Raw genomic sequence first — 14,590 nt, 5'->3', positions numbered from 1 at the left:
CAAAAATTTCTCAAATAAGTCTTTTAATAAAATTATTTGAAGTTTATTATACTGACATGAATGCTTTATTGAAATGTTTATGTGTATGTTACTTTTCCAAAATAGAGTTTTGGGAAATAAATGTTTTTCTCAGTGGAAATAAAGCAGCATTATTGGTCACAAAGACTAATCGGACAAGAGAACTTCTAGCAGGCTATTTCTATACAAACATAGGAATTAGGCTGTTCAGCCTTTCATGACTTCCACATTCAACAAGATAATGGCAGATCTTATTATTTAAGAAATATTCTGCACTTACCAATGTGAATAACCTCAATTTTCCAATATATATTTAATATTCCGTTTGCCATATTCTTGCCTAATCACCAAGCCTGTCCAAATCCTCCCGAAAATGCTTTATATCATTATCACAATACAGCTTTGTAGTTATTTTAATCAATCTGATTGGACCTGATATGACATACCTCCAAGGGAGACTGGACGCCTCCTAGCAGAGCGTTTTAGGAAACATCTCTGGGACACCTGCACCAATCAACCCCTCCGCCCTGTGGCCCAACATTTTAACTCCCCCTCCCACTCTGCCGAGGACATGCAGGTCCTTGGCCTCCTCCACCGCCGTTCCCTCACCACCCGATGCCTGGAGGAAGAATGCCTCATGGGATCAATATGCATTTCACCAGTTTCCTTATTTCCCCTTCCCCCACCTCACCCCAGCTCCAGCTTTCCAGCTCAGCACCACCCTCATGATCTGTCCTACCTGTCTATCTTCCTTTCCACCTATCCACTCCACCCTCCTTTCTGACCTATCACCTTCATCCCCACCCTCATTCACCCATTGTACTCTTTGCTATTTTCTCCCCACCCCCACCACCCTCTCATTTATCTCTCCACTCTGCAGACACCCTACCTCTATTCCTGATGAAGGGCTTTTGTCCTGTGAGAAATGAAGCTCACTCACTTCAATAATTTCAGTCCGAGACAAGATCTGAAGCAGTAGTATCGTTTATTACGCTCTTGCAAGAGGGGTATGGTGCCTACTATTTACAAGGTAGTCACCCACGCAACGAATTTAACGAGTACACAATATTTATGTAATTCGTTTCTCTTCCCTGCTCCTCCCGTTTTTATTTCCCACTACTCTAAGCCTGACGCCCATTACTCTTGTTTATCTCTGAACTCATCCGACCTTGTCCGTGACAAAATGTTTATCTCTGGCCTCACAAGGCCATTTGACCACCTCCCTCTGTGGTCTTATTGTTATGTGTCCATCTTCACTGCCATCTGTTTCCGTGCTTGCCAAAGCAATATTTCCTTTTATTCTTTATTTACATTGAGCCTTATGACCTCTTGATTGTGTTTTTTTTTGCTGAAGCGGGAAACAGATGCTTGTAACTGTTTGTACAGGCATATCTAGCTTAACCCCTCTTCCCCTCACAGCATCTTATCTATTTGTGTGTAACATCTACCATTGTTTGCAGGCACATTTCATTCTTGTATGCACATTTTAGCTAATACAAAAACAATTATAAATTTCCTTCACATAGTTTTCATTCTTGTTAACTCAGCTCTTGGCTGAAACAATTATACACTGGTGTGAGTTCACTTACCTTGCATAAGTAATTATGGTTGCAGAAGTAACACTGCTTTACCTATATCCCTTTTTCTTTAATTATCATTTGTTATCTTCTGCATTTTTCTTTTAAGCATTGCCCCCAAAATTCGCAAGCATCATTTCAGAGATTTCATCCATCTTGGTCTCACTCATCCCTTCATTATTTGATAGATAAAGTTCTCCTGCCTGATTCCCTTTTAGGAGCATCTGTTTCATTAAGGCTGTCTCAATCAGTCTTTGGGTGTGCCCACGTATACAGGGTATGATGCAACAGCCATTGGCTACCAATACCCCGGCTACTATTATCAGGGAAGTAAGGATGGAAACCACCACCCCCTTCCGTTTTCCAAACCATGATTCAAGCCATTCCGTGAGAGATGTGTCTACTTCTGAATTTTCAGCCAGTTCCTCTGCGAAGGTGGTCAATCCCCTTGAGGTCCGAATAATTGAACCATCAGGTGCAGTGTTATTAGGAATAAAGGTACAATAGCTTCCTCCTAACATCACACACATACCCCCTTTGTCCGCTAAAATCATATCAAGGGCCATTCTGTTTTCCCATGCCATCCTACTTGTCGCATCAAGCTGTTCTGATATTCCTTTAACCGCATCTCTTTTATAATTTATAAATCGCTGCTGATAGAAAATGTAATTTATCCAATCTACATTTTTATTAATCGTTACCCACCAGACGAGAGCTGACTCAAAGCCTGCTGCAATCTGGTTGTGAGCCTTGAACTCATCCCGTACCCCTCTTGGAACTCCTATAGAGTCTAGATAAATCCTGTCATCAAAAGAGGTGTCTAATAATGATCTTTTACTTCTTCCCTTTATCTCTACTATCTTTCTCAAATGCCAGGGTAAATGGAATTGCCAATTGTACAATTGCACATATCCCTCTCCAATCCGGAGGTAGGGTGGGTCTCAATATTTTGCCTCCATGGTACCACCATAGTTCTGCTCGGGGAATCTTTGGTGTTGAGTAGTTCCCTCCCTTGTCCATTTCGGTGACATTCTTAATCTCTGTTCATAATTTCAGCTCCTCCAAATCTCTAGACCGATTTGTACCTCGTCTACGCACACATGACGTGTGATTTCCAACTGCGGCTGAGAACATAGGGGGAGCTTTTAAATCTTTCTTCTCCGAGGGAGGGAACATCAGAGTTAGGGAGGTACAGTTCCTATCATTCCTTGGAGTCTTATCCTGATACAGGGCTATCATACATTTCATGCCCTTCCTGTCTCGCTCCCACGCAAGCGGAAAAAGGGACCATCTGGGCCACTGGCCTACTGGAGGCACATGCATAGCAATTGCTCTTATTCAGACTTTTTACAATATACTTTGCCCATTCAACCCAGGCATTTGCATCCCCGTATCCAGTTTCTATTTCGATGGTCTGTTTCAAGTCCTTCACCTCTATAATTTTTACCACTTTAGAGTCACCGGGAGGGGTGAAAGGTTGAATCTTATTATCCGGTAGTTCTAGGAGAAAGTGAGGACTGCAAATGCTGGAGAACAGAGCTGAAAATGTGTTGCTGGAAAAACGCAGCAGGTCAGGCAGAATCCAAGGAGCAGGAGAAGAAGGGCTCATGTTCCTGAAAAAGGGCTCATGCCTGAAATGTCGATTCTCTTGCTCCTTGGATGCTGCCTGACCTGCTGCGCTTTTCCAGCAACACATTTTCAGCTCAGTATCCGGTAGTTCTGCCCATTTTCCCTTTCTTACGCTAATTCGAAAACAACAGCCCGAGAAATCATTCCCATTTGTTTTCATTTCTGTCCCAAATGTTTCATTTAATTGTATCTCATAGGTTTCCCCCCCCCTCCCCCCAGAATTGCTTCGTGCCTTGTGGTTTTCTTTATCGTTAGGTATATTGGGTTACGCTCTTTATCGGGACAGTCGAGAGCTGGTCGGAAGGGGACCCAGTGTATTGTGGTAAGATCATTATACCAAGTACCATCCCCAAGGCCAACCCTGTAGGACTTAAGATGTATCTCTGAGCTGTGGTACTGCCTTTGATTATCTACATCCCCATAATATATTAAGCTGCATGCATCGGCATCTATTACCTGCGGATTATCAGACTCAGGAACCATTAATAACACATATGAAAATAATATTTGACAAAATCCCAATACTAAGAGAGCTAGTCTCATAACCCTAAGCATCCCCAGCATTCTAAAAATCATGCTGAAGCACCAAAAGACTTAATATACAATCCTACAGAAATAATCCCGCACTCACGTCGCCACTATATAATCAGTTACTCAAAGTCTCTTTAGCCTGAGTTTCAGTGGTTCTTCCTTTGATTCGGCTGTCCAGACTTCTTCCTCAACTGGAGATTCCACTGGCCCTTTGATCCGAGTGTAGTGAGTCCAGCCTTTTTCTGCCGTTCTTATCGCTGTTTCAGTGGTCAAAAGAGCCTGATACGGCCCTTCCCAGTCCAGTTGCATTTTAGTCTCTGTCCATGATTTTATAAGACCCCATCTCCCGGTCGAATCAGATGAACAGCGAATTCAAGGGGCAAGTCTGTGCCAATAAACCCTGTTTCCTGAGGAAAGACAAAGAGGAGGACAAGCCCAGTATATAGTTCTTTAAGAACAAATCTTTAGTTTCTGGTCCCGGCAACTCTCCTTTCGTCCCCAAATAGGGTAGTCCGAATAATATCTCATCAGGGGACAGCCCCAAATCTTTCAATTCTTTTTCCTCTCTTTCAGTAAATATTGGAGCTTCCCGAGGACCTAGGACAGTAGGTATTAAGGAATAAACCACTGCTTCTTTAGTTACCTCATCGGCCAGTAATGTAGCGTTCCATTCTTTAATTAACAATGAATTAATGCAGTCCTGTTTTAAATTAACCATGTATCAATATGACAGGTCACTGAGAATGTGTGAAGGGATCCTGCCAGTTAATATTGATTCAGGCTAACACAATCGATTTATTATAAATATTAATTATTCATTATATATTACACACATATATATAAATTATTATCTGTAATTCAGGGTGGAAACGCAACAAGTGACTAAAACATTTTTTAAACAAGCTCCTGCAAGGAACCTTATCATTAACCTTCTGAAAATTTAAGAAGGCTACATCCATTCACTTCCCATAATCAACTTCCCATCTCCAATTCACAAATCCAGTTATTCTGCCTTAGCTTTCTTTTAATCCAAGCATCTATTGATCACAGTTAAAAATCACACAACACCAGGTTATAGACCAACAGGTTTAATTGGAAGCACTAACTTTCGGAACACCGCTCCTTCATCACCACCTGGTATTGTGTGATTTTTAACTTTGTACACCCCAGTCCAACAGCGGCATCTCCAAATCATGCCTATTGATCACATCCTTTATGATCCTTTCCCCCGTCGACTAGTGAAAACTAATAAGTCTGTAGTCCCCTGTTTTCTCTCACTTCCTTATTAAATAGCGACATTTTTGTCGCTTCCAATTTGCAAGAATCACTCCACAATCTATTATTTGGAAGCAGATCACCCAATGCATCCAGCCACGTCTTTAAACCATACGGGATGTTCGGGTCCTGGAAACCAACTTTCAGCCCCACTTTTTCTCCAGTACAACCTTTGTATCAATACTAATTTCCTAAACTCGTTCTCTCAGGTCATTTGGCTTTTTGGTTCTTGGGAATAGCTTCCTCGGTGAAAACGGACACAAACGTACCTACCATACCATTTCTCTTATTCCTTATTATGACTTCTCGTGACTCTGCCTGAAAAGGCACTACATTCGCCTTTAACCAAACCTCGCCGTTGTAAAGGCTGATTTACATGGAGGTATAATTTCTATCTTCCCAATAGTGAGCACAATTCTTATTGCGAACGAGAAGTGTTTAACGGGGAGTGAGAGTTTGCAAATGGGTTTTAACGCATTAAACTCGTACGAGCGTGGCGAGAGTCAAAACAAGCAATTTTTAGAAAAGGCGGTGACTACTGATGAATGGAACTTGGCAAATCATCGCCGAGTCAGTGTAAATCTGAATGCAGAAAAATGTAACCATAGCCACGACCCCAACGGCACAATCCAGATGAAGTGGTTCATTTCTCCCCTCCCCCCAATAACCAGTACAATAGGCCCCGGGCCGGCACTCTGATTGGTCCACGGCCCCTCTGTTGCTAGGATAGGGACTCATTCCTATTATTTACTGTCACGACGAGGTGGCGACTTCATTAGAAAACAGTATAAGTTAGCCGGGGGCGGGGGATAAATAACGCCAGGACACCATTCAACATCCCTCATCTTAGGAGTATGTCTCTCAATTTGCTTTAAACGTGCACACCGCAACGAATGGGTGATAAATAACCTGCACCAACAACGACCGTTCTCCCCGAGGCTGAAGGCGGAGCCGAGCCGAACCACCAGCCCCTCCCACCGGTGCGGTCCACTGTGATTGACATTCCATCAGCCAGTCGAACGCCGCCCTGCGAATTACGCGAGTTGGGCGGGCTGGAGAGCCAATCGCGGAGGGGAGAAGGCGGGACTTCCGTTGTTACTGGCTAGTTTCACCGGCACGAGCGGGAGCGGTTGTCCGGCGCGTTCTAAACCATCCTCGCCCTGAAAATGCACGCGGATGCAGTCAGTAAGTATGAAAGACTCGTCGCTCTAGCTATCGCCTATTATGCATATACATGGCTTTGCTATTTCTAGAGTCAGCATTATAGGGTTCGTTTGTTTTTGTTTACGTTTAGTGCTGGGTATTCTTATTTTACCTGTCTCTCTTTAATGGGGATGATTCGTGTGTCACAAAAAAAGAGGTGACGCAGTTTCCTTGCAATATCTCTCATTGTAATGTCCTGACTAACAAATTGCATTCTTTTTCTCCTTATCGACCGGCTCACTGGTTGAAAGTGGATATAAGTAGATTGATATATTTTATCGAGGTTGTGTCGCTGGAGAAAAAAAGCAGGGGATGAGTATTCTCTTTCTCTCCCCCATCCCCCATCCCCCAGTGCGGAAAGCCTTGTTAACTCTGCTGAGAAGCTGTCTGGAGTTGCTTTTATTTCAGGATATTGGGGAGGGAACAAGAGTGAGGGATGAGTACGTCAGTGGGCGGGCGCAATGTTCGTGATGTTTTGTGGGAATTGTAGTTCTGTGACCACGCATTCTGCGATGACATGCCTAGTGGCGTCACAAGGGAACTGCAATCCCCAGACTGCCTAATGCGGTGTAACCAAGGGAAGCGTTTAGTCAGGGCTCACCACCTCCACTCTGATTGGCAGACTGGTCTCAATGCAATACTTTCTGCCTAGGTTGTTTTCATCCTTGGCCATAGTGTCCGTTAGCAAAATAAATCTCTTTCTATGCATATTAGTTTATTTTAAATTGATTTTACTTTTTTTTGGATTAGTTTACATTGTTCATCTTTGTAAATTCACCCTGTGGCGTGGTCATGCAAGATATGGTGATTATTCTGTATTCCGGTCAGTTGATTGTTAATGTAGTTAACAATGTGATCCAGTTTTGTTTAATTATAGAAACCTTAGGACGAATATCATGACTGCTGGACCCATTCTGATTGAAAATGCTTATAGTTTGGATTTGATCTAGGTGGCTAAGTCAGCTTTCACACTTCGAAGCAAATTCTTCTGTTTGCTATTTGTTAGTGAAATTACATGTTTGTCTGTACTAAGAATAGATGACGTTCCAGTTAAAAAAACTGAAGGTATGACACCTGTCAGTACAGTCGTGACATGGTTTTGGTTTATTGTCATGTGTATTTTCTAACAAAGTACAGTGAAATATTGTAAAGCGTTTCCACTCTCTGGTAGCATCTTAAAACAAAGATAAACCAAAAACTAAAGAATTTAAAGGCAAAAAATGAAGAAATAAAGTGTTCAACTTTACAGTCCTTTTAGGGATTTAGGACGAGTGAGTTCAATCAGGGCGGCACAGTGGCTCAGTGGGTTAGCACTGCTGCATCATAACACCAGGGTCCCAGGTTCGATTCCAGCCTCTGGCGACTTTGCAAACTTCGCACACACATTCTCCCCGTCTCTACAGTCAAAAGATGTGCAAGTCAGGTGAATTGGCCATGCTAAATTGCCTATACTGCTAGGTGCATTAGTTAGAGGGAAATGGGTCTGGGTGGGTTACTCTTCGGAGGGTCGGTGTGGACTTGTTGGGTCGAAGGGCCTGTTTTCACACTAAGGAATCTAATGTAAAGTGTTCCACCTTGGGCCTGGTGGCCAGGACTGTCCCTTCTGCACAGTCACCACTGGAATGAAAGTCATCTCTATTCAGTACCATTTTGCCACTCTGTCTAGATGGACAGCAGGCACTACTGACACTGCGAGATACCACACCAGCCCGAACTTGACTGTGTCTCCACGAGTCAGCTTCAGATCTACCTCACCAATGCAGCCGCTGATGATGCCACCTGGTCTCGTACTGGGCCCAAACTCACCGCTACCTCCATGAATCTAAGCTCAGCTTCGATTTGAATGTTGGATGGAATATGATTACCATTACTGATTTCTCTTCAGTGCCCCAGTGTCATAGAACTTTCTGAATGAAGATGTATCAACTTCTGACCCAGTTTTCAGCTGTGGAAGTTTGTTATTCTTTGTGCTGGACCCGTACTGTCTTTTGCAATATGTTAAATTTCAATCCCTATTTGAAAGTGAAATTTGGCCTGTTAAATTGAGGTAAATCAAAATTGCATTTTAAATCACTTATAATTATAATAGACCAATTTTATTGTGATAGTTTTTGAAACTCGTGGATCTAAATGAAGAAAAGAAATGCTTAATAATGTGGTTCAGTACAAATTGTATTTGCACACTTCTGTTTAAATCCAAATGTAAATGGGTGCTTTTATATTTCAGTAATAAGCAAAGTTTTAGAACTAGAATAGAAAATGCACTGAATGAATCACAGCTGTTGTTCGCAGGCTGTTCAAGAAGTTAATCTAAGTTTGAAAATCTAACATTGAGATATGGAAGATGTTTTGGTTTCTGTATGTATTGACATATGCACTGCTGAGTATGAAACTAGGAGGTACAGGATATTTAGGACTGAGAGTTTAGAACTAAGTGTAGATAAGTGAACTATTAAGGTATCATTCATCAATTAATTGCATTTTGAGATTATTCCTACTTTTAATTTGCAAACAGTGATTTTAAATTTGCATTCTCGCATGTCGATACATGTACTTAAATGATTTTGATATAAATTTGTGCTTAATAGTTTAGTTTTAATTATCTCCTCTATTAAATGAACATGTCATATTTAAGGGCAAGTCAAATATGCTTAGTGGTTAAAAGTTTCCTTTTGAGGACTATGGTAATAGTCATAGTGATGTACAGCATGGAAACAGACTGTTTGATCCAACTCATCCATACCAAACAGATCCTAAATTAAGAGTCCCATATGTCAGCACTTGACCCTTCCTGTTCATATACCCATCCAGATGCCTTTAAATGTTGTAATTTTACCCGCCTCCTCCATTTCCTCTGGCAGCTAATTCCATACATGCGTCACCCTCTGCATGGAAAAGTTGCCTCTTAGATTCCTTCTAAATCTTCCCCCTCTCACTCTAAACCTATGCACTCTAGTTCTGGACTCCCCCATGCCAAGGAAAAGACCCTGTCCATGCCCCTCTTGATTTTATAAAACCTTTATAAGGTCATCCGTCAGCCTCCAATGCTCCAGGGAAAATTGCCCAGCCTATTCAGCCTCTTCTCTATAGCTCAAAGCCCTCAACCCTAGCAACATCCTTGTAAATCTTTTCTAAACCACTATCAAGTTTCACAACATCCTTTCAATAGGATGTTGCACACAATATTCTAAAGGTGCTCTAACCAACGTGACCACCCAAGTCCTATACTCAATGCTCTGACCAATAAAGACAAGAATATCAAATTTTCTGCCCTCACTATCCTATCTACCTGCAACACCATTTTCAAGGTTCTTTGACCCTATGCTCCAGTATTTTGACAGCATTCCCCAGGACCTAACCATTACATGTATGATAACTGCCCTGGTTTGCCTTTCCAAAATGCAGTGCCTCACATTTATCTAAATTAAACTTCATCTGCCACTCCTCAGCCCATTGTCCCATCTGATGAAGATCCCGTTGTAATCTGAGGTGATGCTATCCACTACACTTCCAATCTCTGTCATCTGCAAATTTACTGTATTCTATGTGATTTAACCTTGTTAACCAGTCTACCATGAGGACCCCAAGCAAAAACCTTACTGAAGTCCCTATAGATCATGTCCACTGCTCTTCCCTCATCAATTGTCTTTGTTACCAAATATACTAGAGTAAAAGTTGGTCTCGTGTAAAAGTCGACCCCCTATTGTTCAAATAATCTGGAATTTTCCATATCTCGTAAAAGTTGGCCATAGTTCTTCACAGATAACCGATCAATGTTTGTGTTAGTATACTGGTTGTAACGTTCTGATCCAGCTTTCCAGACTGCCAATTGTTCCACTCTGCTCCCAGTCTTCCCGTCTGCTGTTTTCCGGTTTTCAGAATTACCATAATTCTGTTTTTCTTCATTTTGTTTAGAGAACATTTGGGCTTATGCTAATGATACAGAATGAATTTTGGCAGGTGTGAATTTCAGCCCCTCAAATTTAGTATCAATGTAATAGTCAACCCCATAAGTTTAACCTTTTTTTTAAAAAGTAGTCAAATTTGACTATTACTGGAGTATATGCGGTGGTACTTAAGAAAACTCAATCAAGTTTGTGAGACATGATTTCAGATGCACAAAGCCATGTTGACTATCCCTAATCAGCCCTTGCTTTTCCAAATACAAGGAAATCCTAGACCTCAAGATTCCCCTAAAAGAACTTGCCCACACCAATGTCAGGCTCACCAGTCTGTAGTTCCCTGGCTTTTCCTTACCACCTTCTTAAACAGTGGCACCATGTTAGCCAATCTCCATTCTTCTGTCACCTCACCTTTTGACTATCAGTGATCCAAATAGCTCAGCAAGGGGCCCAGCAATCACTTCCCTAGCTTCCCACACGTCCTGGTGATTTATCCATCTTTGTGTTTAAAGTTGTCCAGCACCACCACCTCTGTAATATGGATATTTTTAAGATGTCACCATCTGTTTCCCCACATTCTGTATCTTCTGTGTCTTCCTTCACAATAAACACTAATGCAAAATACTGTTTAGTATCTTCCCCGCTCCCCTCCCCAATCTTGTGTGGTTTCACACGTAGGCTGTCTTGCTGATCTTTGAGGGGCCCTATTCTCTCCCTAGTTACCCTTGCGTCCTTAATGCATTTATAAGTGGATTCTCCTTAACCCTATTTGCTAAAGCCATCTCATGTCCCCTTTTTGCCTTCCTGATTTCTCTCTTAAGTATACTCCTACTGCCTTTATACTCTTCTAAGGATTCACTCAATGTCTGCTGTCCAAACCTGACACTTGCTTCCTTCCTTTTCTTGACCAAAACCTCAATTTCTCTGGTCATCCTACACCTGCTAGCTTGCCTTTCACCCTAACAGGAACATATTGACTCTGGAGTCTCAATATCTCATTTTAGAAGGCTTCCCATTTTCTAGTCATCTTTTTACCTGTGAGCATCCATTTTCCCCCCCCCAACCTCCGCAATCAACTTTTGGAAGTTCTTGCCCAAAACCATAAAAATTAGCTCTGATTTCAGATCTGGTCTATTTTTTTCCATCAGTTATTTAAAACTAATAGAATTATTGTCGCTGGCCCCCAAAGTTGTCCTCCACTGACACCTCCGTACTTCCTCTGCCTTATTTACCAAGAGTAGGTCAACTTTTGCACCTTCTGCAGGAGGTACATCCACGTACTGAATCAAAGTTTTTTACACCTAACAAATACCTCTCCGTCTAAACACTTAACACCATGGCAGTCCCAGTCCTTGTTTGGGAAGTTAAAATCCCCTACCACAATCACCCTCTTATTCTTACAGGTAATGGAGATCCCTCACAAATTTGTTTCTTAATTTCCTACTGACTATTAGGGGGTCTATGGTACAATCCCAACAATGTAATCATCCCTTTCTTATTTTTCATTCCACCCAAAGAACTTCTCTGGACCTATTCCCAGGAATATCCTCCCTAAGTACAGCCATAAAATTATCCCTTATCAAAAACACCACTCTCCCTCCTCTCTTGCCACCCGTTTTATACTTCCTATAGCATTTATACCCTGGAACATTAAGCTACTAGGCCTGTCTATCCCCAGGCCTCATCTCCAATTGCTGTAATATCCCAGTCCCATGTTCCTCACCATGCCCTGTGTTCGTCTGCCTTCCCTGTTAGGCCTCTTGCATTGAAATAAATGCAGTTTAACTTATCAGTCTTACCTTGTTCTCTGCTTGTTCCTGCTTGCCTTGACTGTTCAACTTGCTCCTTTTCCCAACTGTACCAGTCTCAGACTTCCTCTTGCCTTATGATCTCCCTGGACCCCATCCTCCTGAGCAGCTCAAGCAAATCTCCCTGCCAATATATTAGTCCCTTTCTGATTCAGATGCATTTCATTCTATGTATACATGTCACTTCTACCCCAGAAGAGGTTCCAATGATCCAAAAATGTGAACCCTTCTCCCCTGCACCAGTCCCTCAGCCAAGCATTCATCTGCTCTATCCTCTGATTCCTACCCTCACTAGTTCATAGCGCCAGGAGTAATCCAGATATTACAACTCTCGAGGACCTCCTTTTTTTAAATTCCTGCCCAACTTTCTATATTCTCCCTTCAGAATCTCGATCTTTTCTCTTCCAACGTGCACAATGACCTTCTGCTGGTCTTTTTCTCCTCTTTTGAGAAATCCTTGATCCTGGTGCCAGGGAAGCAACACGCCATTTTGAATTCTTGCTGTTGGCTGCAAAAATGTATGTCGGTGCCTCTGATTAGAGTCCTCCTACCACAATTGATCACTTGGAACATGACTTGCATCTCGTTACATTACAGGCAGTTTCAATACCAGGGGAATGTAGCGCAACCAGGCAAGTTTCTAAGAGTCCATCTTCCCCTCCATTTGCCAAAAAGGCATACTTGTTTGAAATGGTGATAGCAACAAGAGACCCTTACACTGCTTGCCTCTCTCTCTTACCTTTCCTGGAGGTAACCTGACTGTGTATCTGTGATTTTTCTCCCTTCCTATAACTACCATCCATCACATCCACGAGCTCCTGTAAATTCCTCACTGCCTCTAACTGCTCCAACCCATCCATGCGATCTGATCGGATTTGCAAACAAAGACACTTCCTACAGACATAATCATCAGTAACATGGAAACTCTCCCTAATCTCCTGCATTTGACAGGAAGAGTGCATCACTCTGCTAAAGACCATCTTCGCTCCTTAACAATCTACAGACTCAAGTAGCACAGCTTACTGTTCTAAAAAAGCACTGCTCCAGGCTAACTTAGTGCGTATGTTTTTATATTTTTAAAACTTAATTGAGACAGATCTCAATAAAACATACGATCAAAAAAGTACTCTTGCTATTGTAGATTTCCAGCAAAGTTACACTTAAACTATGCATTTAGCTTCTCCTGTGCTGTGAGCTCTCCCACACAGGTTCCTGTAAGGTCAACTGTGAATTTCGCTGTTTGTTAATTTTCCTTAGATGCACTCCAATGTCCAGAGATACTTGAACTCTAACAGCAAAGGCAGTAGCTGTGCAAATTCACTGCTGTGTCAGATAACAGAGTAGATTTCTTTGATGTGGTTCATCATTTTTTAAGTTGAGTAAAATACTTCATATTAAATCTATTCTTTTTATAGTTCATTTGAGATAATAAATGAATGAATTATAATTTAATAAACTGATTAAGGGGTCTTGATGAACTCTAGTAAAGCTTGAGCAGTGGTTAACTGAAGACTGAAAGCAGACATTCACCGAGAGGTATTTGTTTTTTGCACAGCAGTGAAGTTTATGATTTATCATCCTTGTTGTCAATTGCAAGGTAATTACTTCTAAAGCATGAAATTGCAGAAAAATGCACCACTCTTTGTGGATTATTTAAACATTTCTAAAATCTGTATTTAGTACACTAATATTTTTAAATGATCCTTTAATTCACAAACATCTATGTCTAAAACTTTTGTTCCTTCTCTCAAAGCTGCTCCAACTATCCTATCGATAGAGTGTAATAGAATGAAGGGTTTTTGAAATTTGGTAGATATTTTTTTCCTAGTTAACTTTTTTATAGGAAGATATGAAGAATAAATATTATTTTGTTAGTGCTTTGTAATGGAAGATTGTGTAACTTCTAATTGTGCATTAAGTTGAAAGTTCTAACAAAATCCAGAGATTTTTGTTTCTGTAGATTAATTGTTAAGGATTGTTTTCTGTAACAACTTAATGATTATCGTATCAGCTGACTGCCCAGTTGTTGGAAGGTAATATAGATGGACCTTGTACATTTTAACATGTACCAGGTCCCGTGACCAACAATATGGTTATTCTGATGAAACCCTGATTTCAGAGCGCATTTTGACAAATGTAACAGTGTGACAAATGTGTTTGGGTCAACCCGATAGGTTTTAAAATAGTCTGGTGTTGTTAACTTCTAACCTGTTATATAGTTTTCTTGTTCTCGCCTTTACATGTATTTGGAAAGTTTTATGTTTTATGTTTGATGTCTTGCCCTATGTTTCCTAATACTTTTAGCCAAAAGGTTTTTTGATTTCTTTTCCTTCATTCCAGCTCTTACCCTGTTCATGGTGGTTTTATTTTGTGCGTTCATGATTCTTATTTCACATACTAAGTCCTCTTCTAGTTCTTTGTGTCTGTAGTGGTTTTAGAGTGTCATGAGTAAGTCACTATCTTAATCAGAATGAAAAATTTTTGCAAAGGGTTGAAGACTTGAATCTAATCATGTACTAGCTTTAGACTTTGTCATTCACTTCATTAGCCCATGAATTCTGTTACTAAAATTGCATCTAAAGGACTTGAATTTTTATTTTTTGAGCCAGAGTTTTTGTTCAGCACCACCCACTGTTAAAAGCCAAGA

At 41.1% G+C, this 14,590-nt stretch overlaps 1 protein-coding gene across 3 annotated transcripts in view; it reads left to right on the top strand.

Moving 5' to 3' along the window:
- Positions 1–6,097: 6,097 nt before the first annotated feature.
- dcun1d4 (DCN1, defective in cullin neddylation 1, domain containing 4 (S. cerevisiae)) overlaps positions 6,098–14,590 on the top strand; it is a 72,187-nt gene continuing 63,694 nt past the window's right edge. Inside the window, exon 1 of one of the 3 annotated variants that reach the window (XM_043691134.1) lies at positions 6,098–6,215. In XM_043691134.1, the coding sequence (XP_043547069.1) occupies positions 6,197–6,215 (19 nt within the window). In that variant the 5' untranslated portion in view covers positions 6,098–6,196. Of the gene's footprint in view, positions 6,299–14,590 lie in introns of all 3 variants that reach the window. The other 2 variants (XM_043691125.1, XM_043691143.1) reach the window with 2 other exon arrangements.

Source organism: Chiloscyllium plagiosum, chromosome 1 (assembly GCF_004010195.1).
Source record: "Chiloscyllium plagiosum isolate BGI_BamShark_2017 chromosome 1, ASM401019v2, whole genome shotgun sequence".
NCBI lineage: Eukaryota > Metazoa > Chordata > Chondrichthyes > Orectolobiformes > Hemiscylliidae > Chiloscyllium > Chiloscyllium plagiosum.
The sequence above is the reverse complement of the archived record's forward strand: the minus strand, read 5'-3'. Positions and strand labels throughout refer to the sequence as shown.